The sequence below is a fragment of the Rhipicephalus microplus genome, chromosome X, assembly GCF_043290135.1.
Source record: "Rhipicephalus microplus isolate Deutch F79 chromosome X, USDA_Rmic, whole genome shotgun sequence".
NCBI lineage: Eukaryota > Metazoa > Arthropoda > Arachnida > Ixodida > Ixodidae > Rhipicephalus > Rhipicephalus microplus.
In genome coordinates, this window is record NC_134710.1 from 268,303,389 (window position 1) to 268,330,842 (window position 27,454).

At 44.8% G+C, this 27,454-nt stretch overlaps 2 protein-coding genes across 2 annotated transcripts in view; one reads left to right on the forward strand and one right to left on the reverse strand.

Moving 5' to 3' along the window:
- Nucleotides 1–27,454, reverse strand: part of LOC119161531 (palmitoyltransferase ZDHHC6) — a 67,679-nt gene that overhangs the window by 19,478 nt on the left and 20,747 nt on the right. The window contains exons 5-7 of the mRNA XM_037414054.2: nt 27,104–27,307; nt 22,369–22,556; nt 241–290 (exon numbers count right to left, since the gene is read on the reverse strand). Of these exons, the coding sequence (XP_037269951.1) occupies nt 241–290; nt 22,369–22,556; nt 27,104–27,307 (442 nt within the window). The remainder of the gene's footprint in view (nt 1–240; nt 291–22,368; nt 22,557–27,103; nt 27,308–27,454) is intronic.
- LOC119161529 (sentrin-specific protease 8) overlaps nt 1,594–27,454 on the forward strand; it is a 50,437-nt gene continuing 24,576 nt past the window's right edge. Inside the window, exon 1 of the mRNA XM_075879085.1 lies at nt 1,594–1,805. The gene's annotated coding sequence lies outside the window, so the exon portion shown is untranslated. The remainder of the gene's footprint in view (nt 1,806–27,454) is intronic.

Below are 27,454 nucleotides of genomic sequence, written 5' to 3' on the forward strand. Positions count from 1 at the left end.
AAACATAACATTTCATATGTGGCATTAATGTCATTGCTATACTGCCACAAATAATTCGAAGCAGCATATTTCACAAGGGCCTTTTATTTGAGCTCCCAAATTTGAACAGCATTTATACGTAAGCCTTATTTCTTCTTATGTTTATAGACTTTGCAGTACCTTCCATTTTTTATACGGTTTGATTAGAAGGTTCCCCTTTTGCACACCTTTAGATGTGATAACATTTAACACAGTACTCACAAGATTTTGTAGGAAACTTCGCACTTTCTAATTCTCCATAGAGCCAGTGCCTGAAAAGAGAGAAAATAATTTCATCAGCTAAGCACAATGTCTCTGGGCTTTCACAGGAAGGGGAAAGCAACTAGCCACAATACAAAATAGGCAAAGTGGAAAAGTTGCTGCTTCCTCTTACAATAATGCCACAGTGTTTAAGAGGATAATATGACACTTTTCAAACACTGAATGGGTGCTTATGCATAGGTCTGGTTAAAATATATCCCTGTAATGCGAATTGCATAACCAACAAGACCCCCTCTCAGTTTATCTACCAGTGCAGTCCAGGCCAACTGTATTGGACCCATTCACCAGCCGCCGTAGGCACTAACAAATTACGTCAATGAAACGTCATGGTGAGAGAAGTTATAAACAAAGCGTTAGCTTTATTTTGCTCTAATATGATAGATTCACAGAAACCTGGGAAAGAAAAAATAACACAGCGATTTTCGCGCTCTGAGCTATGTATTGTAAAAGCTCGCGTATAGCCCGGGATTTTACAGCGAAAGCTGTTATGAGATTACAACTCGGGTCTCACGCAGCGCGGTAGTTGTCCACCGCCGCTGCCGATGTCCGCAACACATTGCGCGAAATTAGAAAAAAAAACCTAGAACCAATGACACAGTGGGGCTCGAACCCAGGTCCGCTGGGTGCCAGCTCAGTATTCTACCACTGAGCCACGCCAGTGCTTGGGAATTGTTGGCAAACTTGCCTTAGGCAGGCTTGATGTCTGGAAAGCCATCGCGTGAATACGACTTATAAAGCATTTATAACAACGAAAGAACAACCAGTCGTCGCACAATGCGAATAGCATAACGAGTGGGTAGTCCAAAGCTCCGACCCATTACTAAAGCTTGCTTTTGTTCAGCTATAAACTATGGTGCATGCCCCCATAAGGCATAATTCCTCATCGACGTCAGCCACTGCATAAACAAGGGGCACAAAATTCCTCTCAATAGTTCAGAAGATATCACGTTTCTCAGAAAAATGAGGAAAAATAGCATAGCAAATGCCGGCCTACTACCCTAAATTTTTTATTATTAATGTCGTAGTGGGCATCAAGCAAGTGTGCTTGTAGCAGTTACCCAATAAGTGTTTAGAAAAGGCTCTAAAAGGCCACTCTTCTAGCTTTAGCTGTGACTGTGCTGCGTTTTCTGCAGAGGCCTGGCATTTTTTTTTTTTCTTTCTAGACTTTAAGGTACGAAATTTCAGCCCGGTACTGTATGCGGGTTCCAAAAATTTTTGGCTGACATTCAGTTTTGATTTCGGCATAGCGCAGTGCTATTATCATCACTATCAGGTGTTTGTGTGCTTCTGCGTTAGGTGCTAGGTAGCGTTAGCGGCAGTAGCTGGAGTTAGTCTTAGGGCTGGTTCACGCTAGCGGCAAGCATGTCTTGCCGTTTGATGTTCTCAAGCTGCCATGCACGTCTGCCGTTCTTTGACTTCCGAAGAATGGGTCTGAGAGCCATTTTGGTGCCGTTTTCATTTACCCGAGAGCGACGTAGCCAATCAGCGATGGAGAAGCTACATAGGTGAGCCGCGTCTGCTTTCTACTTTCCGCATCGTCTGTGTCTACTGCGGGATGCTTATAGCTGCTTGCTTCTAGCTCCGCCATTTTCACGCTATGTCATACGTATTGTTCCCAGACTATGTTCCAGCAGTTCTGGTATTTAAAAAGAATGCACACTAATTAAAATTAACGTGTCCAAAAGCAGGCGTTTGGACAAGTCGCAGCAGCTATCCGGGATTAGCAACAACTAACAAAAGTGTAATATATGCCCTGCGAGATTCAAAAAGGCTTGCCTAAGCCTATAAAATCAATTATTTGAGTATGTCTCTCAAAAACCTTGCCGAATCGATTTGAGTACTGTATTGTCGAAGCCAAAGGACACGAGTCTAAAGTAAATGGAAGCTTCAGTTCAGAGCTTACGAGCTACAAAGCGCACGACGGCCACTTGATAGATTAGAGGCGGTCGACCACTGCATTCAGAAGGGCAGCCATGTTTGTTGGAGGCTGAAATGCCTTGCTGGTGAAGCTTGCCGTGTACTTTGAATAGCTCCCCCGCGGACGACGGCGGTTGATGGTCTACAGCACTGTGCGGTTATGGCGGGCTCACCGCTAGCGTGAACTGGCCATTACAGACCCACGCTTGAAAGAGTGGTCAGTGGCCTTTGCTTCAACTTGGCGCCCATAACGATGGCCATGATTCTGCTCCTGTGGTGTTACGCCATGTCGGCACCGCGCAGGCAGTACTCGACTGCTTTTAAAAGGAAAGTCATCTCTGCTGCCAAAACCATTGCCAACTGTGCCGTCAAGCGACAGTTCGGAGTCAATGAGCGGAGTATTTGCGGTTGACGAAAGCAGAAGGATGCCCTCTTTGCTTGCAGCGGCCAGCGAAAAAGTTTCCACAAACCAAAAATGGAACGTTTCCTGACGTGGAGCGAGAACTCACAGACTCTATGTGGAAGCAAACTCACAGACTCTATGTGGAAGCAGCGAGCTGCACATCTCGCTGTTAACATCAAGCTGCTACAAGTGAAGGCGAGGGAGACCGCCCGAGACAAGGGCATTCAGCCGGAGAATTTCAAAGTGAGCAAGCATTGGATGTTCGTCGATCTCGCAGAAGCTACTAAAGAGCTACGAAAAGGACCTTGTGAAGTTTCAAAAGCATGTAATTGTGTTGCGAAAGGCTGTCCCCTTTCAGCTGGGCCAGATCGGCAACAGGGATCAAATTCCGGTCTTCCTGGATATGCCCACGGCGCTGATGGTGCATCAGAAAGGCTCCATGCAAGTTATCGTGCGATCAACTGGTAATGAAAAAACACGGGTGACAGTAATGTTGTCCTGCACTGCAGACGATCTCAAGCTACGACCCTGTATGGTGTTCAAACGAAAGGCGCTACCGAAGGGAGACAAGTTCCCAAAAAATGTTGTCATCCGCTGCCAAGGCAAGTGTTAGATGGATGAATCGCTAGTGCTTGACTGGATAAAGTCCGTGTGGTGTCAACCGCCCGAAGCACTACTGGGGCTCCCTCGATGCTTGTGCTCGATGGGTTTCGGTGTCACCTGACTGACTCCGTAAGGCGACTGCTGCGCGACTCCCTGGATGACATCACAGCTGCAGCCGCTTGATGGGTGCCTTAATAAGGAATTTAAGGACCAAGTAAAGTGCCTGTATGCAGAGTAGATGAGGTCCATAGAACCAGAAGTAACCTCTGCCAGACGGCTGAAACCGGCCTTGCGAGCGATGCTGTGCTTGTGGATAGTCGAGGCTTGTGCTTGCATTCCCGGGGTGCTCGTTTGCCGTGCGTTCATAAAGTGCTCCATCTCGAACGCACTTGATTGCACTGAAAACAATGCGCTGTGGGAGAACATTTCCGACAAGGGAGCTTTGGAAGAGAGTGCGTCTGATGACAGCAATGAATGGAGTGTGACAATAAATGCATATTTTCGTTTTTCCTCGAGCTATATTCGGGTGAAAACTTTTTTTCTCGCATTTTCTATCCCCAAATTACACCCTGGAATATATGGCAGTCAGAGCTATACGTGGGCTTTTACGGTACACTGTGGAATTACAGTGAGCGATCTGCTTGGTTCCGCTTTTGAGAACATCCGGGCTCCGTCGCGTGTTGCCTTCGCTTGCTCAGTGCAGCATCCCAGGGTTTTTCTTACTGGTTGCGTTAAGTTGTGTTTCACGGCGTGTTTTGGGTGGCTTAGTCCTTGTTATGCCTACAGTGTGCATTATCAGACAGTGCCGCGCATATAAACAAATTGAAACAATGTTCGTGATGGCTTTACGGTGCCGCAATTGAGATTGTATGATGCTACGAACCTTGGTCAACTAGGATTCAGCAAACATCGCTGTGTCACCACGTTTTGTCAATGACAGAGACCTTTCATTGGCTGCTGTACAGTTGAGGGGAACAAGAGTAGGGAATCGAAATTATGGTTTTACAGCTATTAAATGAACTGGATGCTGAAACGAGTAGAGGTATATAGTATTGAATGAACGCCAGGATTCTGAACACACATGTGGTTGAAAATTTTCAGAAAATGTTTTACGACCCCTTTAGCACACGCAGCATTTACTGAGTCAACTTGCCTTATGTGTGTGAGGTGCACATGAAGAAAGTGTTCTGTGCCTTTTTTTTTCAGTTCAGTGGTGGCTTTGTTGATTTTCTTGCAATAGCAAAAGATATTCTTATGTAAACGAATCAAAGAAACTGTTTGGAAAGGGCGGTATAATTGTAAGCTTCGATGGCTAACAGAAATGAGATTTGGAACACTCATGCAAACACTTAACTAAGTAAGCTCAGTCTACATTACGTGTCCCTGCATGGAAAAAATTTCACCTAGGATGACAATGGCCACACTTTGATGTTGAGCTCTTATAAACAGTGATTGCAAGTACAATAAAACCTCGTTAATTCAAAGCCACTGGGGTAGCCACAAATCTTCGAATTAAGCGGGCTTTCAAATTAACAGAGCATACAAACAGCTGGATGCAAAAAACATTGAACTTTTCAAAGTAATCAGGGCTTGTCGTTTACTGTGCTGGCTAGTTTATGTTATGTTAAACCAGTTTATGCTAGTTTATGTTATGTTATGTTAAAGGGTTATGTTTTCCAGCAAGACCTGGTCTTAATTTTGCAGCAAACACGGGAGAATGGCAGGCCTCACTGCTGCCACCTGGAGAAAAAAAAAAGACGTCGCGATCAAGTAAACTGTGCGCCTGTGGAAAATAAGACATCTTCACTGCAACACAGCAGTGACACGCGGGCAGCATGTCGTCTGCTTTTTGCTGTGTCAGCACGACATGATGCGACCATTCGCACGTTCTTTCTGGTAAAATAAGAAATATATTGATGAGCAGTACGATAAAATTCACAATGTGTTTTCGCTGGAAAAAATGATCATTAAAACTTTCTAAACTAGTTTTCGAAGTAGGCTCTGCAGGCAAGAGCTCGGAATGCAAGGGTGCAAATAGCTGGAGCAAACGGAAATCGGAGGTTTACATGCATCGCGAATATCGCCAAACTGTCCTTTATAATTTTTTTTTACAATCTTAGGTAAACCATGATCCGCTGACGTTTCGAGAAACATGCAATATGCTGCCCGTGCGTCACTGCTGTGCTGAAGTAAAGCACGTCTCTTTTTTTTTTTCCCGGCTAAAAGTAGCAAAGCTGGAGTGCGTCAGCTGCCACTCATTAGTATCGCTACGTTGCATTGCATTGCGGCTACTAAGGGCCATCATTTCCACGGATTCGCAGTGAAATCGAGATCGAGAACTGGCGCATGCCACCCAAAGTTTTTGAATTAACCAAACTGGTGCTGATGATAGCTTCAAATTATCCACACAGTCTTACATTACAAAATCAGGACTGCAGAAGTATTTTAAATTCCTTGAGATTTCGAAATAACCGAGTTCGAATTTATCATGTTTTACTATAACTGTATCTGCACAGAATAAAGAGGGACTGCGGCACTCGTTGAGAACATAATGAATCGTGTTCTTTAAAATAAAAACCTTCAGAACTGCCATTTTTGAAACCATTCTACCTTTCAAAAAGGCCTCTATGGTCCGAGTAAACGTTTTCAAGGCTGTTTGGTGTATCAACGAGGTGCAGCACTGTTAGACAGCTTGGCGAGATAACCGCCATTGATAGTATTTGGCCATTACAGAGCCAGAAGATATGACAAAACAAACCATGGAACCAAGAAAAAAAAAATAAATAAGAGAAAACATAATTCACGTGATGACTAGTATATGAAACATTGTTACTAATTAAGAGAACAGGGTAAAAAATATTGAAAAAAAAAGATTTTTTTTTGTGTGTTATTTGATATGTGCAGCCTTTTCTGAACCAGAATCAGTCATTTATTTGTCTTAGTACATTTTTTCATCTATGAATGACATATTTCAGAACATGTGCGGCGGCCTGCAATGCCCCCCCACATACATATCAAGGGATTCCTTGCAGTTCAAGCATCATAGCCATATGGAGAGGAGTGCATTTAGCACATTCAGAAAAGAATGGGCCCAGAACTGCGAAAATGAAAAAAAATCAGAGGCATCAAGCTTTCTATCGGGAAAACTATATCTGGTCGAGTACGTCTTAGCAGTGTCATCATTGATAAGCACCAAAACTGTTATCCTTGGGCCATTATAAAAGATACATCCAGGTTAGAGGACATGCAAAAAGCTGCCTGGTTTACATATTTTAACATGACATCACAGGAAACCAACTGATTCTCCGGCCTTTGCTCAAAGTATGCAGACACTTGGTGTAAACTCAACAAAGCCCAGTTGAATGGCGAACCATTCGTTCATAAAGAACACTTTCGAGCATCTGTTATTGAGGTTGTCAAGCCAAATTATCTAGAACTATATTAAACATAATTACTCGTTAAGTGCCACCACAGGAAAACTCGAAGTCAGAATGAATAGTTGAATTGTCGTGTGGGAGCGTGCTCTAAAAAACGTTTTCCTCGTACAACAAACTCTGAAAATATGCACTCTTGATGCTGTGGTCACTTTTAATGATGACAATATAGCCAGTATGAATGTACTGAACTATTTTGGAATTTCGCCAGGGCACTGAACAGTTCAGGGCTACGCACCCTTGAACTGCGTCAACAGTACTGCGCTGACACGGCTGCATAGCAGGCGACAAATGATGCTCCCCAGGCAAGACGTTTCAACACAAAAATAAAGAATTATATCGGTGATGAGTATCTGGTTGGTGCCTATTTAACAGGTCGGTCAATTTGCTGTTATTTCATAATACTTATGAAATACAATAAAACCTCATTAATTCAAACTCTGTTCATTCCAAATTACGCTTCATTCGAAATATTTCTGTGGTCCCGTATTTTGCAATTAGGTTTGAGTGGATAATTTGAAGCGGCAGCCGGCCCCAGTTCGGTTAATGCGAAAACTTTGGGTGTCAAGTGCCAGTTCCAGATCCCGATTTTGCCGCGAACTTATGGAAACGATGGCCCTTAATAGGCACAAGGCAATTCAACGTAGCGGTACTAATGAGTGGCAGCTGAAGCACTCCAGCCTCTATACTTCCAGCACACACACACGCACATGCATGCCTGCACACACACCCACCCACACACACACACACACACACACACACACACACACACACACACACACACACACACACACACACACACACACACACACACACACACATACACAAAACGGTTTCGTGATTAATCAAAACATGCACCTGCGGAAAACAAGATGTGCTTCACTGCAACACAGCGCTGATGCGCGGGCAGCATATCGCATGTTTCTCGCAACGTCAGCAAGTAATCGTTTACCCATTCTTTCTGGGAATATAAACAAATTAATAAAGGACAGTTTGGCGAAATTCGCGATGTATGCGAACCTCTGATTGCCGGCTGCTTCAGCAATTCACGTCTTTGCACTAATGACGGAGTTCTTGGCAGCAACACCTACTTCGAAAACTAAGTTCAAAAGTCTCAAAAATAACTTTTTTCAGCCAAAACACATCACGAATTTTGTCATACTGGCCATTAATAAATTCCTAATTATACCAGAAATAATGTGCGAATGGTCGGATCATGACGTGCGAACGCAGCGAGGAGCAGGCGACATGCTGCCGCGTGTCACTACTGTGTTGCAGTGAAGATGTCCTGTTTTTTGCAGGCGCACATTTCAAACAATCACGGCAGCGTTTTTTTTTTCCTCCGGTGGCAGCAGCGGGGCCTATCGTTCCTCTACGTTCGCGGCAAAATTAAGCCCAGCTACAGCTAGAAAACATAACCCTTTTAGTCATAAACTAGCCGGCACAGCAATCGACGAGCACTGATTACTTTGCATAGTTCGAAGTTCCTTGCATCCCACTTTTTGTATGTTCTGTTTTTGTATGACTTCGAATTAACGAGGTTTTACTGTAATTCAGACTTTCAACTTTAAATGCGGTTACCTAAAAACAGGCTTTTTTGGTATTTATGCTCCTTTTTCTTAACAACCACAATATCCAGAATCATAGTTTTCGGCCAGTATTTAGATAACGTAATGGGGAATATACTGAAGCAGAATTATTGTTGTGTGAGCAAGTGCTCTTCTACAACACGATGTCTAATAAATATTATTGAGTGATACTTAAATACGTAAAGTAAATAATTCACAAAAGAAAAGCATTACAATTTTAAGTGATAAATCTGCTTCAGTAAGAAGATCAAGGGCTCACAATCACGATGATAGTAAAATAATTACTGTAGCTTTTCTGGTTATGGAGAAAAAGGTACATAAACTTCAGTCAAAATACAGTCGAATCTCAATAATTCGAACTTGAAGCAGCCGGAACATTTGTTCGAATTAATGAAAGCTAAGTTAACAGAGGGCTCACCATGCAGTGGCGCATGTGCATTGAGCTATGACATGAGGAGAAAGTTTGAGGAGACTTGCATTTATTCACAAATCACGGGCGAGATAGTTGGAGGTAGAGAGTGGAGTAGAGCACTTGGCTGAGTACGAATGCATGACATAGGCGACATAGGTCACCCTCCTTCATGCCCCGGTGGTGGCCAGAGACCCGGCGGATCAGGTGCGAAATCGCCCCTACAACCTGCTTGAGTTTCTGGATTGTGTTAGTGCTCCTTCCATCCTTTCCGATATGCATGCCCAATATCCGGAAGGTATTGAACTCAGGTACCGACCTGCCATCTAGTTCGATAACGATGGGGGAGGAAGGGGAGTTGCGGCTTTTGGAATGGATGCAGAGCAGTCCGGACTTCTCTGGAAAACAGGTAAGTCCTACACTAGCTACATAGTTTTCTGTTAGGTTGGCGGCGGTTTGAATGGTGTCCTGTATGTCGCAATCACTGCCATGCGTAGACTATAGCATGATGTCATCTGCGTGTAGGGTGTATTTTAGGTAAGGAATAGTTGCCAGTTGTTGGGCTAGGGGGATGAGAGTAACATTAAATAAGAAAGGTGAGAGGATGGACCGTTAAGGTGTGCCGACACTCTTTAGTGTGTATGTTGGGCAAGTGAGCGGGCCTAACTGAAAATCGGCAGTGCGTGCTGTGAGAAAGGTCTGAATGTAAGTGTATGCACGTGTACCCATATTCAATGGAGAAAGAGCTGTTAAGATGGCATGATGCTCGACGCGATCAAACGCTTTGAATAAGTCCAGAGCTAGGCCTTGGTGTGGCCCGGAATAAGCGGGTCAAATATGTCATGGGTGATTTGTAGCATAGCATTTTGTGTTACTTGCCCCCTATTTATTTCTTGGCACCGAAAAAAAAAAAAACCAAGGTCAAACAAACAAGAAAAAAAACATCGCGAAGAGTGGGGGAGTCTCAACCACAAGTGCCACCATCAGCGTTGCGGTCTTATAGTGGCTTGGAGTGGCCGAACACACGAGGGTAGGGTTTCCCACTAAGGTGAGAGTCTCAAAGGATCAACACAACTAGCAGAATCTATTTCTGTCAAAACAACTCGTGTATGTCTTCCTAAGACACACTTGAACGGAAGGGACGGCGCAGCTGGCTGCCGCAAATGCGTGGGTCAAAGCTTTGTTCACTCATCATCATCATCATCATCATCATCATCAGTCTGACTACGTCCACTGCAGGACAAAGGCCTCTCCCATGTTCCGCCAGTTAACCCGGTCCTGTGCTTGCTGCTGCCAATTTACCGTATTTACTCGATTCTACCGCGCCCTCGATTGTAACGCGCACCCAATTTCCACCGCGAAAAAAAAAAAAAAAAAAACGTAAGATATATATTGCAACGCGCACCCATTTCTCTCGCTGGCCCGCACGATCACACCACTCGAAAAAACGACTCCTTTCGGGAGCGTCTTCCATTTAAATATGAGGTACGGGCGAAGCTTGTGCCCATCTGACGTGTAACAGACCATTGCCGTCACTGTAGTTTTACCGTAAAAAGATGTCAGCACGCGAACTTGCTTCGCCCCTTTCTTCTCGACGGTTGTGGTGCCAGGCATGTCGAAGTAAAGAGGCGTCTGATCGGCATTCCCGATTTGCCCAAGCAGGTAGCCGTTGTTGCGCCGCAAGTTTAGGACGAACCTCTGAAAACTGTGAAGCTTTTCATCGTACTCCTCCGCAAAACTTTTCGCATATGCATGTTCCCCTTCGGAGGAAAAAGCCTTTCCTCTTCTTAAAGTTAGTTAGCCAGCACCTGCTCGCTTTAAAACTGGCTCCGCATTAGACCTTTTTCTAAGACTAATTGGATAGCCCGCACTTGGAGCAGTTCTGTCGTCACGGGCCGCTGTGCGACTCGCTGCTCAAGCACATACTCGCCGAGCAGCTCCTTAATTTGCGGAAACCGACCCTGGTGTGGTCCACAGAAGCCTTTGCGTGAAGTTTTGCTGTCGACAATCATCTGCTTTTGCTTCCGCCGGTCCCGCACGCACATTTCGGGAACTTCGAATGACCGCGATGCGGCCCGATTTCCGTCCGTTTCTGCACACGCGATGACTTTTCTTTTAAAAGCGGCATCGTGGTGCACTCGAGTTTTGGGAGTCGGCCCATCCACGCCGTCGATTCAAATGCACTACTAGATGACGAACTCCTCAGCACACGCACGAAGAGCCGCACATGAAAAACACATAGGCAGAAATGGCCGACGCGCTATGCCGACGCACGTAGGGGGCGGCCGTTTTGGATTTGCCGATGGCAATAATTTGACCGTAATTTTTTTGTTCGTACTCAATTCTAACACGCGTGCGATTTATGAACTCGCTTAACCGGAAAAAAGGTGCGCGTTAGATTTGAGTAATTACGGTATACCCGCAAACTTCTTAATCTCGTCTGCCCACCTAACCTTCTGTCTACCCCTAACCCGCTTCCCTTCTCTGGGAATCCAGTTAGTTACCCTTAATAACCAGCGGTTATTCTGTCTACGCGCTACACGCCCGGCCCATGTCCATTTACTCTTCTTTATTTCAACTATGATATCCTTAACCCCCGTTTGTCCCCTAATCCACTCTGCTCTCTTCTTGTCTCTTAAGGTTACACCTACCATTTTTCTTTCCATTGCTCGCTGCGTCGTCCTCAATTTAAGCTGGACCCTCTTTGTAAGTCTCCAGGTTTCTGCTCCGTAGCTAAGTACCGGCAAGATACAGCTGTTATATACCTTCCTCTTGAGGGATAGTGGCAATCTACCTGTCATAATTTGAGAATGCTTGCCGAATGTACTCCACCCCATTCTTATTCTTCTAGTTACTTCAATCTCGTGGTTCGGCTCTGCGGTTATTACCTGCCCTAAGTAGACATAGTCTTTTACAACTTCAAGTGCACTATTACCTATCTCGAAGCGCTGCTCCTTTCCGAGGTTGTTGTACATTACTTTCGTTTTCTGCAGATTAATTTTAAGACCCACCTTTCTGCTCTCCTTGTCTAACTCTGTAATCATGAGTTGCAATTCGTCCCCTGAGTTACTCAGCAATGCAATGTCATCGGCAAAGCGCAGGTTACTAAGGTATTCTCCATTAACTCTTATCCCTAACTGTTCCCATTCTAGGCTTCTGAAAACCTCCTGTAAGCACGCGGTAAATAGCATTGGGGAGATTGTATCTCCCTGCCTTACACCCTTCTTGATTGGTATTCTGTTGCTTTCTTTATGAAGCACTATGATAGCAGTTGATCCCCTGTACATTTCTTCCAGAACGTTTATATATACTTCATCTAGGCCCTGATTCCGCAGTCTCTGCATGACGGCTGATATTTCTACTGAATCAAACGCCTTCTCGTAATCTATGAAGGCTATGTATAGTGGTTGGTTATACTCTGAGCATTTCTCTATTACCTGATTGATAGTATGAATGTGGTCAATTGTTGAGTAGCCTGTTCGAAATCCTGCTTGTTCCTTTGGTTGATTTAATTCTAATGTTTTCTTTACTCTGTTAGCAATTACCTTTGTAAATAGCTTGTATACTACAGAGAGCAAGCTGATCGGCCTGTGATTCTTGAAGTCCTTGTCATCTCCTTTCTTATGTATTAAGATGATGTTAGCGTTCTTCCAAGACTCTGGTACCCTTCCCGTCAGGAGACACCTCACAAACAGGGTGGCTAGTTTTTCTAACACAATCTGTCCTCCATCTTTCAGCAGATCTGATGTTACCTGATCCTCACCAGCAGCTTTGCCTCTTTGCATGCTCTCCAAAGCTTTTCTGACTTCTTCTATCATTACTGGTGGGGTGTCATCTGGGTTACTGCTAGTTCTTATAGTATTATGGTCGTGGTTGTCTCGGCTACTGTACAGATCTCTGTAAAACTCCTCCGCTATTTTAACTATCCTATCCATATTGGTAGTTATTTTGCCTTCTTTGTCCCTTAGTGCATACATCCGACTTCTGCCTATCCCAAGTTTCCTCTTCACTGCTTTGATGCTTCCTCCATTTTTCAGAGCGTTTGTTCACTACTAGATTCTAATAAAAAAGGGGTCAAAACCTGTCTAGCCCTTTTTTATTGCGATCTAGGCTGATTTTTTGTCGCTGCCGTCATTCACCATATATGTATACATATATATATATATATATATATATATATATATAAACTAAAAAAAAAGCCGCACACGCTCGGAGCCCAGCTCGTCGCGATGCTTATCTCTCACATGTACTTTGTCCCATGGATGGGGGGCAAAATACATGTGAGAGATGTGTGAGTACATGTGAGATGCTTGTGGGCACGCTTATCCTAAGGTGGAGAGAATTGTGTGCCTTCGGCTTCCACTGGAACGATTGCGTTAGTTGTCGGGCCCACAAAGTTCACTTTGGTATCTGCACAAGCCCCGTTTGCTAAAAGAGCGTGCTTTTCAAACACAGTGAAGTATGACAGCTGGGACACTTGTTAGTTTGTACTCATCTATACCTGTGATTACTAGAGGCTGGATTTTTAGGCTCTAAAAAGTGTGTTTTAGGCACCAAAAACAGGCAGGTAAAATATTGTTTTAGGCCCTCAAAGTTATATTTATAGGCACAACAAATTTCTACAAAAAATGAGATATCCCAAAACAACGACGTGGGTGACTTCTATCAACGCAAAAAAACCAAAACAATTATATTGTTTAAGATAGCAGAAAGGTAACAAGGATTGAACATCGGCATTTTCCGTGCGATTCGCAGTATGTGGTCTTTAGTTTTGTTGTCTAGCATTGTGGGTCAAGTGTCCACCATTCAATTAACACTCTCTTCGGTCTCTTTCGTTTCGTTGTGGCTGGTAAAGGCAGCGCAGGAGCAAATATCAAGACCACTGATACCCCAGAAGAGAGGGATGCTAGGTATAATCGCGTAGGACCAATTTCTCCCCTATCGGTGAACACCTTAAAGGGCCCCTTACTAGGTTTGGGCATTTCGAGCTGACATGCGTAATGGTGCATTGGGCATTCAGAATTATTCCTGTTAAGATTTGGAAAATTACATGTCACGGAAAAACTCTCAATTTTAATGAACGCCACTTGCCCTTCTCGCGGGCATGCGCCCCGAGATCTAGGGAGTGACGTACAGCAAGGAATAGTCCGGTTTTTACGTCGCTCCTTTACATTGTTATTGGTGGGCTGACGTCGCATACCATACGCTCTTCAGCGGAACTTCGTTAGATGCTGGCTATATCTAGAAAAACACACAAGAAATGTGCTGTCTCCCGATTGTATTTAGCATTTTAAACGGTACCTCATTAAGAGCGTTGCACGTAACATTACTCTACTTGGCATGTGCAATTGGTGTGTTCTGTTGTGTAGCATGAATGAGGAGTACTTTGGTTTGGGCTAGTTGCTTCACATTATTTTGAAAGAGGAGCACAATGATTGATATGTGGGGTTTAACGTCCCAAAACCACCATATGATTATGAGAGACGCCGTAGTGGAGGGCTCCGGGAATTTCGACCACCTGGGATTCTTTAACGTGCACCCAAATCTGAGCACACGGGCCTACAACATTTCCGCCTCCATCAGAAATGCAGCCGCCGCAGCCGAGATTCGATCCCACAACCTGCGGGTCAGCAACCGAGTACCTTAGCCACTAGACCACCGCAGCGGGGAAAGAGAAGCACAGACAAAAATAAAAGAATGACAGCGCTCTTTGTTCCTATATCTTTCTTTTCCCTTGTCTTTGCACTGCCCTTTCAAAATCAGTATAATGAACAAAAGCCGAGAAAAATAATAAAACACGCAAACAGAATTTCAGCTTGTTATTATTTTTATTTTTGTTTTGAATAGCCTCAAGATACTATACACTAATCGGCCCTCATTTCGCGCCCACCTCGGTGAACCAGTCACTTTGAACGAAAATCACTTACACACACAAAAAAGCTAGAGCCTGTTTGAAAATTCAAATCCCATTTACGGAAAGTTTGTATTATTAGAACACACTTTGCCATTGGTCAAATGATAGAAGATCATTTCCACAGTTTATATAGTACAATAGACATGGCCATAAACTATGGGTGTGCAAATATTTGAACTTTCGAATAGTTTCCGAATAGTGTTTGCTATTTAATTCGATTCCCACTGGATATTTACTATTCAGACTCCAATCCATCACACTTTTGTATTGCAGCGAAGCTGTCCTTCAGGCTCTGCTACAGTTGCAAATGTATTGACTCAAGGAAATGCAGGTTTCAACATGGAGATGATAAATGTGGCAGATGTGGGAGCTCAACTAATGTTGTTTTCAGCATAAAATTTGGGCAGGAAGTCTGAAAAATCAGAAGCTGGAGATTTTTAGCATCCAAAGTTCCATATGTTTTTATATATTGACTTTTATGAGGCAGATTTTAAACTCTCAACTCGAAGGGAGCACACCTCTGTCCGCCACACAGCTGGGCTTTTACAGAAGTTTAAAGAGGAGGAGAGACCGAGGAAATCGCGTCTTTACCTTCCACGTGAAAAGTGTTACCAGCTACACTTTGGCTGTACCAAATCGTGTATGTATATACCATTCCACTTCTGCATTGCTTTATTCTTGATAAGAGAACTTGAACCCATGTTGCCAGCACTTCATCAATCTAGCCAAAAGAAACTTTCATGTTTATAACTCATAACAATATGCTTAAAAGCCTTTCCAACTTTTAGGGGCAAAGCTCCTTATGACATGGCTTGTGCGTCCCCCGTTGTCGTAGTGCGTAACCAGTGGCATATACCTGCATACCAGTGGCACATACCCGCCCTTGGGCACATACCCGCATGTCCACATGTTTCAAAAAACGTAGCACGGCGTCGTTATGACGCTCTCGGTGTCAACAACGTGCTGACAGGAGAAATGTGGTACCTACTCTCGTTTAGTCCTTGAATTGTCCGCTGGATGGGGGTACTTGTATATGATGAATATATTATGATGACGTTTATTCAACCAGAGAAGTCGCAACGAGGTCGCAACGAAAAATGGCTGTACGGCAAGTCTGGCGAAGGCAGCACAGGTTCTCGCGCAATCAGAGCGCGGGGCTTATCGTTCTCTTCCAAAGGCGCATACGCGTTGGTGCGTATGCTCCACTACAATACCACAGGGGTGAAAAGTAGCCATCCTGGCAACTCAAGGAGTAGGCCCAATGAGGGGGTCGTAGTAGGGCTTGAGACGGTCGATGTGTAAGGTCTCGCGTCCTCATCGGCACAAATCTGGTGATTGTGTTAGTGGCTCGATGATGTAATTCACCAGGGAGGTCGCGTCAATGATGCGGTATGGACCATGGTACCGGGCCAGAAGTTTAGAAGACAGGCCAGGAACATGCGGGGGCACCCAAAGCCACACAAGGGAGCCAGCACGAAACGTAGGAGCTATGTGGTGAACGTCGTCATGTCGAGTCGTTTGTAGACCTTGAGCCTCACTTGTCAGAGACCGAGCCAACTGACGGCAGTCTTCAGCGTATCTGGCGATTTCCAAAAGCGAGGAGCACTCAGAAGCATTAGGGCAGTACGGGAATAGAGTGTCGAGAGGGTGGGAAGGTTTGCGGCTGTACAACAGAAAGAACGGGGAAAAACCGGTAGTCGCTTGCATCGCGGTGTTATAAGCGAAGGTAACAAAAGGTAACACAGCGTCCCAGTTAGTGTGGTCGGAGGAAGTGTACATCCTCAGCATGTCGCCAAGTGTGCGGTTGAACCGCTCAGTGAGACCATTTGTCTGTGGATGGTATGAGGTCGATTTTGGGTGGATGATGTTGCATTCAGCGGGGATAGCTTGGATGACTTCCAACAGGAACACTCGACCCCTATCACTGAGGAGCACCATGGCGTAGAATGAAGCTGCGGAGAATGAAGAGTGCAACTTCGTGGGCAGTCGCTGCCGGTAGAGCTGCAGTCTCAGTGTAGTGTGTCAGATGATCGACGCCGACAATAATCCACCGGTTTCCAGAGCCACTATATGGGAGGGGGCCATAGAGGTTGATACCCACGCGGTCGAATGGGCGAGCCGGCCACGGGAGTGGCTGTAACATGCCAGTAAGGTGCCGTAGAGGTGTCTTGTTCTGTTGGCAAGTGGTGCAAGACTGAACGCATTTCTGCACAAAGCGATAGATTCCTCGCCAGTAATATCGTTGGCGCAGCCTTTCGTAGGTTTTCAGGACACCTGCATGAGCACTTGGGGAATCTGCATGGAAATTCATGCAGATGTCAGAGCGCATATGAGTAGAGACAGCAAGGAGCCACTTCCGACCATCAGGCATGTAGTTGCGGCGGTACAGAATGTTGTCTCGCATGGAAAAGGGGGCTGCTTGCCGGCGTAGCGCTCTCGTGGAAGGGACAGCAGACGGATCGGTAAGGTAGTCGAGTAACAAGGCAAGGTATGGGTCTTTACGCTGCTCCGAAATTATGTCAGTGGTGTCGAGTGGTCACAAGGTGGTAAAAAGGGGTGACAGAGAAGCCACATCTGGTGTTAATGGCGATCGGGAAAGTGCATCGGCATCTGCATGCTTGCGACCGGAACAACATACGACACGGATGACGTATTCCTGCAATCGAAGTGCCCAATGCCCCAGGCGTTCGGACAGGTCTTTCAAGGTGGACAGCCAACATAGAGCATGGTGGTCTGTGACCACGTCAAAAGGACGGCCGTAAAGATGCAGGCGAAACTTCGTCAGCACCCAGATTATGGCCAAACATTCCTCTGTCACGCAGTAATTCAATTCAGCGTTCTTGAGAGCGCGACTTGCATAAGCGACTACATATTCGGTTTGGGTGCCTTTCCGTTGTGCCAAAACTGCACCAAGACCGACGCCACTTGCATTGGTGTGAATATCTGTGGCAGCAGTGGGTTCATAGTGGCGAAGAATAGGTGGTGAGGTCAGCAGGCGGCGCAACTGGCGAAATGCGTCGTCACATGCAGGTGACTATGCACCTTTGCTGTTGGAAATATACCTTTGCGGTTGGAAAGGTATATACATATACCCTTTGCTGTTGGAAAGCAGACTCGTCAGAGGTGCGATGATGGACGCGAAGCTGCGTACGAAGCAATGAAAATAGGAGCAGAGACCAACGAAACTTCTTAAAGCTTTCAGTGATGTGGGCATGGGGAAGTCAGCGACAGCTCGAAACTTATCGAGATCCGAAAGAACACCATCTCTTGTGATGACATGTCCCAAGATGGTTAGTTTTCGTGCTGCAAAGTGGCACTTCTTGGTGTTAAGTTGTAGGCCTGCAGAAGTTAGACATGTCAGAATCTCGTGGAGATGACCAAGATGTGTCTGGAAATCCGGAAGAACACCGTCTCTTGTGATGACATGTCCCAAGATGGTTAGTTTTCGTGCTGCAAAGTGGCACTTCTTGGTGTTAAGTTGTAGGCCTGCAGAAGTTAGACATGTCAGAATCTCGTGGAGACGACCAAGATGTGTCTGGAAATCAGCTGAAAAGACTACGATGTCATCCAGGTAACACAAGCAAAATTTCCATTTGTTGGCACGCAAGATGGTATCGATCATGCACTCAAATGTCGCAGGCATGTTGCAGAGCCCAAATGGCATGACTTTAAACTCATATAGGCCATCCGGCGTTACAAAGGCTGTTTTAGGGCGATCACAATCAGCCATTGGCACCTGCCAATACCAAGAACGCAGATCCAAGGATGTAAAGTACTCGGCGCCTTGTAAACAGTCAAGAGCATCGTCTATTCGTGTCGTAGGGGGTAGACACCTTTCTTCGTAATCTTGTTTAAGCGGCAATAGCCCACACAATATCGAACAGTGTCATCTTTTTTCTTTACCAGAACCACAGGTGATGACCAAGCGCTTTGAGAAGGCTGTATGACTCCACATTTAAGCATGTAATCTACTTGCTCTGTAATGACGCGGCGCTCTTCGGCAGAAACGCAGTAAGGACTCTGTCGCAGAGGCGAATGTGAGCCGGTGTCAATAGTATGAGTGACAGTCGTAGTGCGGCCCAAAGCAGGTTCCTGAAAGTCGAAAGAAGAGCGAAACTTGTTAAGGAGAGCAAGAAGTTGGGGGCAATGCGAGGGGGTAAGGCCTGCGCCAATAGCATTGTCGAAGGCTGACGAACTTGATGGCTCAGATGCATGAGTGATTGCGGCAATGTGACATGGGGTTTCGTCGGGAAGAATAATATCATCGATATGGTCGACAGGTTGTACATATACCCAAGGTTTCACCACGGAGTAAGCCAATGGGGTAGTTGCAGTGGTTGGTAACCAGGATTACGGTTAAACCAAACGCAATTTAAGAACGGCAAATGGGAGGACAATGCCCTTGCATTCAGTAAAAACCGGAGATAGCGTAAACACCACCGTGGCATCAGGTTGCGCCACACGTGACAGGCTGATAGGAACTGAAGCTTCCGGAGGCAAGGTGGTGTCGTCAGCGATGCGTTTGCAGAGCAGAGGGGAACGGTCGGGCAATGTAAATTCACAAATTGGCACTAGGGACACTTCCGCACGGGAACAATCGATGATAGCTTCATGACGTGATAAGAAATCCCAACCCAGGATGTGGTCATGAGAGCAAGATGGTAGAAGAAAAAATTGGACGATGTACAAAACGTCTTGGATGACGACGCGCGCCATACACACATGATGATGATATGTGGGGTTTAACGTCCCAAAACCACCATATGATTATGAGAGACGCCGTAGTGAAGGGCTCCGGAAATTTCGACCACCTGGGGTTCTTTAACGTGCACCCAAATCTGAGCACACAGGCCTACAACATTTCCGCCTCCATCGGAAATACAGCCGTTGCAGCCGGGATTCGAACCCGCGTCCTGCGGGTCAGCAGCCGAGTACCTTAGCCACTAGACCACCACGGCGGGGCGTGCGCCGTACACACAGCCGAGGAATGAATGCATTGCGCGCTAGCCATGGACAGCACCATGCCACAGAGAGATGTGGTCACTTTTTTCAGTTTGCGACAAAACTTTGTGTTCATCACAGAAACGGCGGCCCCAGTATCAATTAACGCTAGCGTGGCAACTCCCTCAACATCTACATCAACAACATTTTGCGGCGAAAATGGAGGCCTTGATAATTGCGCAGAAGTTGCAGTTCTTGCCTCCGGAACTGCACTGATTAGTTTCCCTGCTCAGGAGGTGGTCTACGACGCATAGGCGATGACGATCAGCAATGAGTGGATGGGAAACGAGCATTTGATGGGCGACGATCTGAGTCGGAGTGCCTCTGTTCATATGCAGATGTGGTAGCCTGCTGCGACGCGCCGGTAAGAGTTCCAAAGGATGCATACGCAGGTGTGGGACGGCGGCGGCAGAAGCGTGCAATGTGGCCAGCGATGCCACACGTGAAGCAGATAGGACGGTTGTCATGGGTGCGCCACTCATAAGATGGACAGAAAAAGTGAGGTTGGGGCCTGCAAACCTGAGCCGAGGCCAGAGGAGATGGAGCCGATAAGCAGACTGGATGCGGTGGGGGCCGCGCGACCACAGCTGCATAGCTGAGAGGTGAAGATGGCGCAGGTGGTGCGTAGCCGACAACTGAGAGATTAGATGCTACTGAAGCGCATGGGTAAGGGGCCTGCACTGTAGGGAGGACATTGCAAATTTCAGTGCTTATGGCCTGCTGCAGTGTCGAAGGCAGGCTTGCGGTGGGCGCGTCGCTATGCGGTAGCAGGGAGAACTGTCGGACGACTTCCTCCCTGATGAAGTCTTTGATCTGGTTGGACAGACTTTCTTGGCAAACGTTGGCATTTGCGAGTGTGACGGCCGAGATTGAATCTGGTGGTGAGACACTCTGTCGGGCGAGGGAACGCTGACGGCGCAATTCATCGAAGCTCTGGCACAGGCTTACGAGGATTGCCACCGTGGTCGGGCTTTTCGCTAGCAACATCTGGAATGCCCCATCCTCGATGCCCTTGAGAATCTGCCGAATTTTTTCTTCTTCAGGCATAGACGGGTTAACACACCTGCAGAGGTCGAGCACTTCCTCAATGTAACTAGTAAACGTCTCGCCAGGCTGCTGGGCTCAGTGGCGTTGACGCTGGTCAGCGCCGAGCTTGTGGACCTCTTGTCGGCCGAACGCTTCAGTCACGAGGGTCTTAAAGCAAGAGCAGTTGGCGATGGCGGTTGGTAAACCAAAGCTTAGCTACGTCTGCAAAGTAAAAGATAACGTAGGCGAGCTTAGAGTCGTCGTCCCACTTGTTGCTGGCGCTTACGCATTCGTACAAGGAGAGCCAGTCTTCGACATCTTGCTCACCATTGCCACTGAAGATTGGTGAGTCCCGTTGGCGGGTAGCGCCGGGGCAGGTAGACAGGGCAGCCACTTGTGCTGGCTGGGCTGGGATGGGCTGATTGGCGACTGCGTCAGTCATGTTTTGCGGTGGTCTCTCGGCCAACTTGAGAAAGCAGAGCTCCAGGTCTGCTTGGGGATCTCAGCAGCCTCCACCAAATGTGATGACATTTATTCAACCAGAGAAGTCGCAACGAGGTTGCAATGAAAAATGGTTGTATGGCAAGTCTGGCAAAGGCGGCACAGGTTCTCGCGCAATCAGAGTGCGGGGCTTTTTGTTCTCTTCCAAAGGCGCATGCGCGTTGGTGCGTATGCTCCACTACAATATGATAAAAAGAAGCGAGATGGCGGCACTTGAAGTGTTCACTAGATGGACGCACGGACACAGACACACGGACGGGCAAACAAATGCACACACACACACGAACGGACACACGTACGGATGGACGGACGCACAAATGGACGCACACTTCGTCCCGCTCATCATTATTCATTCCGTCAATATGCTATCAATTTTTTTTCTACAATTTCGCTTCGAAGTATTTGAAAAGTACTCCAGAACTATTTGAGATGATGATTATGAAAACATTTCCTATTTAAATGCAAAGAAAAGAGAGAGGGTCTCTATTGCAGGACACCTATGACAGCCTATGCGACAGCCCAGGCCCACTGAACGAGTGCCCGAAAGAACTCAGGAGCACCATCGCCTTCATTGCATACCTCTACCTTGACAAAGCCAATATACGCCACGTTGCTTATGAAAACCTGCGAGCTTTTCTTTGAGGTTCAGATATCTTCTAACTTTCAGCCAGCAGTAACTTTTCCTGAATGACATGCAGCTTAAGATCTCTGTTTACTCACGATCACAAGCCTCGGGCACACAAAAGATACATGACGCAGCTATATTTATAGTGCAAGATGACCTTCCTTTGCTGTGCATCATCGCGAAGGGTGCCTTCCCACTGTCCTGTGGTACGGGTGGACCGAAGGGTCGGTGGAAGGGGAGGGAAGTAGGCAGCAATGCACTCTACGGTGACATGAAAGGTTGTGGGGATAACACCACATGCTGGACAGGTGTCAGTATATTGAGTTGGGTATATTTTATGCATGAAGTGCAGATTTCGGACAGTTTGGGTCTGCAGCCAGCGAAGTGCTACAGCCTCCTCTTATGAGAAGGGCTCTGGCGAGTGTTGGTTTCTCTACATGGCTGGGAGTTCAGTGGCCCAACTACAACTTCTACTCCCCAAAACAAGCAATATCTGATACTACTCCACAAGCACAAAAAATGAGAAGCACACAGCACAGAACAAGAACACACAGCACAAGAACAAGGAACACCAGAAAACCTAGTGTGGAGGTGTGGAAACATGGATAAACAAGAAAGAATTTATAAATAAAAAAAAAACAGTCACCTTTTCCACCGAGTAACAAGAACACGGTCACCAGGGCTGACTGCAATGCGGGGTTCATCGGTGAGTGGTGTGGTCATGCAGACAGAGCAACCATGTGAGATAGGGAAAAAGGAGCCACGGAAAGGATGCACCACTGTATAGAGACGAGTTCGTAGCCGCTTGTCGTGCTTCTGAAGAATCTGCTCTACCTGCAAAGGAGCAAGACAAGGAAGAAGACTTTGATAGTATAGTGGGGTGGGGCCTAATTGCAATATCTATGCTAACTGGAGGTAGCATATGTGTTGACAATTTCTGTAAGTTAAACTAAAGCAGCATTGCTCCTAAATGTATTTTACAATACAAACAGACGCTTTATCACAGGAAAAAATTCACCAACAATTATGATACTGACTAATGTGAATTCTAAGCACAGCTTTGTGTTGGGACAAGGTCAACTGTGCTTGAAGTTTTGGCTTTACACAAGGTAACAGATTATGCCATAAATAAATTTTCTGTGAACTAGAAGAGCTCCCACGATGCCATTATTTGTCCTTCTGTGAATAAGAGACGTACTCGCTGCACATTTGTAAGGTGTTATGAGCACTTCCTTGTAAATGGCTTATAGTGATGAGGAAATATGGCTGAACACTTTGCAGTGGGAAACATTAAACCGCACACTTAGTGCGCAATTAGCATCATGTGATGACTGGCTGTTACTTTACTCATCCACCACACTATATTACATGCATTGACACGATTCCTTGTCAAGACTGTGCTTTTATAGGGTCTTTTTGCAAAGAAGTTTCAACCACCAGTGTCGCTTTGTGGTAGAACACTCGGCTGACACGCAGAGGGCCGGGGTTCACATCCTATTTAATTCTGTTTTTTTTTTCTTATTTTATTTTTTCATATCGGCTACTTTTTCACGTAATCGGTTACACCACCAACTTAGATACAGCCCAATGCAGGAACGAATGCCTAAGGGCTGCACTCTAAAAATTATGTGAAGGGTGAACTGGCTGTAAATGGAGGCAACAGAGGGTGTCTACGTGGCACTAAGTTATGTTTTTGTTGTTAAACATGCTTTCTGCATGTTTTGAAACAACTTGTTAATCATTGAAGAGAAAATATCATTCAGAGTCCCAAGGCAAAGACCTCCCACAGGTGCATGGGTGCTTCCAAGGAGAGATGCCAGTGTAACGGAATCCTAATGTATATTTTTATTTGCATTAGTATAAAGATTTTTAAAAAACCAGAAAAAGTAGTGGTCCAGCTACAGATCTTGTAGCTCCAGAAAAAAGTATTTTTTCTATTACTTTTTTTTTATTGCCAACGTGTCTCTCTTGACATAAAAGGCCGTAAGCTCATTTCAGAAGCAGCACACTGAAGCTTTAATTTAAATGTGGGCTGCAGGAGGTTCAGTTGCAAGTCACGTGCAGCCCAGAGATCTTAGTAGCCCTGCCTAGGAGAGCATTGCTTACATTTGCACAGAACTTTCAATTATCTACACTCAAGCCTTATTATAACAAAGTTGCATCTTTTACAAAAATAACTTAGTTAATTATAAAAAAAGTTAATTATACAGGTATTATTATATATTATATAAATATAAAAGTTAATTATAAAGGTATATTTCTAACACTATATTTATGGCAAGATTGTTCTTAATTTACTTCGTTATAACTGATATTTTATTATATCTGGGTTCCTTACATTGAGGTATAGTAGTTGTTTTACTACAGTTTTCGAAGAACACATACAGGCTTAATAATAAAAACAATGTGGTTCTTAAGTTATAAACTCAATGTCATACACTGTTCATGCACAGTGGGAACTGAATGGGAAATGTTTAATGCCCACGAGAATCACTTTTTATTGCTATAGTTTTGGTTTCCTACTTCTATGTTGTGTGCATGTAACTTTTTAGTAACTTTTTAGTAAATTTCTTCAGGAAAAAAAAAAGTGAGCACAGCAATCAATTAAATATCGAATACATAGCAACACTAGTGCAGCAAGTGGTACAAGTGGAAATATAAAGCTATAATAGGTCTGACATAGTAACTGAATTTCGCTACTATACTCAGGAACAACTTTCTGTGGCAATGAAGGGAAGGCTACGGAGCCAAAGTGGGCATGTGCCATGGCTGTAGAATATAGTGCCACGAATGCGTCTGTGTTTTCCGCGTGAAAGTAATAAAAAAGAACAACATTATTTTCTACTAGATGCTGTTTATAAAGAGATGCTGCACGCGCTGAGGAGATACCATTATTTGTTGTTGCTTTCTGAAGAGTCATTTCGTGTTTTTGTGCGTCTGAAAACATCGCACATTTTACGTGCACCTCACACTAAAAATGGTGCCTTTGCCTTTAGGTGAGCATGCGTCACGCTAAAGCTGTTCCGACGACTCACCGAAGCAGCTTGAGTCGAATTTCTCTCCCAAGTGGCCGTGTAAGCAGGCATATCAAATTGTGTGCAGAGGGATTACAAGAACGCGGCCGTCATTCTAAATGCGAGCCTAACCGAACTACATCGCGGAGGTGTACAAAAGCAGTAGCTCCACCCATGTAGCCTTCATTTGATTGCCACAGAAAGTTGTCCCCGAGTATAGCTACTCTCAATTTGTATGACCTGAGTGGAAGGTTCAAAGACAATCCCGCAGGAGAGACATCCGATGTTCTCCTGCATGAAAAATACTGAGAATTGAATTATGACATCTGAAACTGACCATCAATGACATGGAGTTGTTGGACAAACAATACGAACCAGGTCATCTGCAGTTAACAGTGCTTCCCCTTTGATAAAGATAAAACACACCATTAGAAGCAGTGATGTTGTTTTAAGTGTGAAGCATCTCTCGTTGCACTAAAGCCATATTGACCATATCTATTTGTCTAGCTGCTACCTCCTCAAACTCTCATGGCCGTTTCATTAACACACACACACACACACACACACACACACACACACACACACACACGCACGCACGCACACACACAGTAACTACTTTAAGATAAACTCCAAGGGACCACGATCATTTGTTTGTTTTATCACAAGTGTCCCCGAAAACCAAATGCTAACATGCCAAGCATGCCCAAATATGTTACTTGAAAACACTGAATGAAATATACAATGGGGAGGAAAGGAACAAAAAAAAAAGCATTCATTTGGCTCAGCCTGATAAAAACTATGCTTTCAACACAGTAGAGTATTTAAACTAATCTAACAAGGACTCGATTTCATAATATATTCTATGCCCATGTATAAATTGCTACCACATTTTAACAATAAATTTATAGCACAAACCTATTTTGACAATTAGAAAAAGATAAAGAGGGAGGCAAGCATGATTTCCCTCAAAGAATGGAATATTTATTTTTCTGGCTGTTCCCCTTCTGAGAGGCTGCTTTGATGATTTTGCTATCACTTTTGCACACGCCTTCATTGCATACCTTTACCTTGACAAAGCCAATATACGCCACGTTGCTTATGAAAACCTGCGAGCTTTTCTTTGAGGTTCAGATATCTTCTAACTTTCAGCCAGCAGTAACTTTTCCTGAATGACATGCAGCTTAAGATCTCTGTTTACTCCCGATCACAAGCCTCGGGCACACAAAAGATACATGACGCAGCTATATTTATAGTGCAAGATGACCTTCCTTTGCTGTGCACTTTCATAATGAAAACGGCACATTACAATTTGCTGATTTTCACTGGCAACAGATACGACGGTCACAGGCCCTATGCAAAACAACACAAACTGAACCCAACATGTGCTCAGGCGCCATTGAGTGACGGCAATGACCATGCATCTGAATCATCTGATGAGAGTACTAGTGCCGCATAAGTGGTTTCTGTTTCATGTGATTATAATGCATAAACAATCTTTGTTCCCGTTTTCACTTTTATTTGACTTTCTTTCTTGCCCCTTCTCCCTTGCATTTTCTCCTTTGGTCAAGCTCATGAGTTTGTCTGTTCTCCACTGTACTCCAGTTTAGGAACTGAAGAACACGAGAAGAATGCAAAAGAATGAACACTTTTTGTTGCTTCCTTTGATGATAAACCAGGCTAGGGGTGAGGAAGATACCAGCATTATGCGCTGACCTTTCTTTTCCACTTATTTCACTTTCTCCCTCCACGTCGCAATTTAATTTTGATTTGCTTTAAGTCCTTGCACCAAGATGATTTTTTTTTCATTTTGCTTTCTCTTGTTCGCCTGAATGCCTTATCAAAAATACAATATTCCTTGTGCAGATTACTCGTCATTGTCGGTCGCTACGACAGTTTATCTTAACAGAAGAGGCCTGTTACTTGGTTCGTCCTAAGGAGATTTGTTTTTTTTTTTTTATTTGCATTTGGTCTATGGAACACGATCAAGCAGCACTCTCGTGTTGTTCATCTTAGGCAATAATTCGTCTTAGCAGAGTTCGTCTTAACGGGAGTTTATTTATATATATATATATATATATATATATATATATATATATATATATACATATACACACGCACGACATGAACATGTGACGAATATGAAGTACAGGTCACAGCACAAAAATCATGTCATGCATGTCATACGCATTGTGGTATCAATGAAATGGTTTAATGCTTTTGCGGCCATTTCAGTAACTTTATGTTATATCGAAATTGCTATGGCACGACATGAGTGTACAAACAACTTGAATTATAGTCATAACATGAATAGACGCAAGTTAGGAAACAAGCATTCCAACAACTTCGAAAACAATGGCTGCAACTTACAGTCAGTGTATACTGGTTGCATCCAGGCACAACAGGCCAAGTAATGCCATCACCAAGTGGGTACAGAAAGACCTGCTTCAGGTTTTCAGCCACACCCAGGTTGTAGGGATAGATGAAGTCATCTTCATCATCACGCTCCCTCATCTGGGCCTTGGCCACAATCCAATTCTCAATAGTTGTCTCGTTGCGAACAATAATTTTCAGCTGCATGCATAGGAGGTAACACAGAGAGAGAGAAACAGTTGTAGAAGAGTTGCAATGCCTGCACACATAACAAACAATAATCCCACGACAACAAAAGCACCAGCTGATAACAAAAGCAATCAAACATATTGCCATGTATTGCTTCAC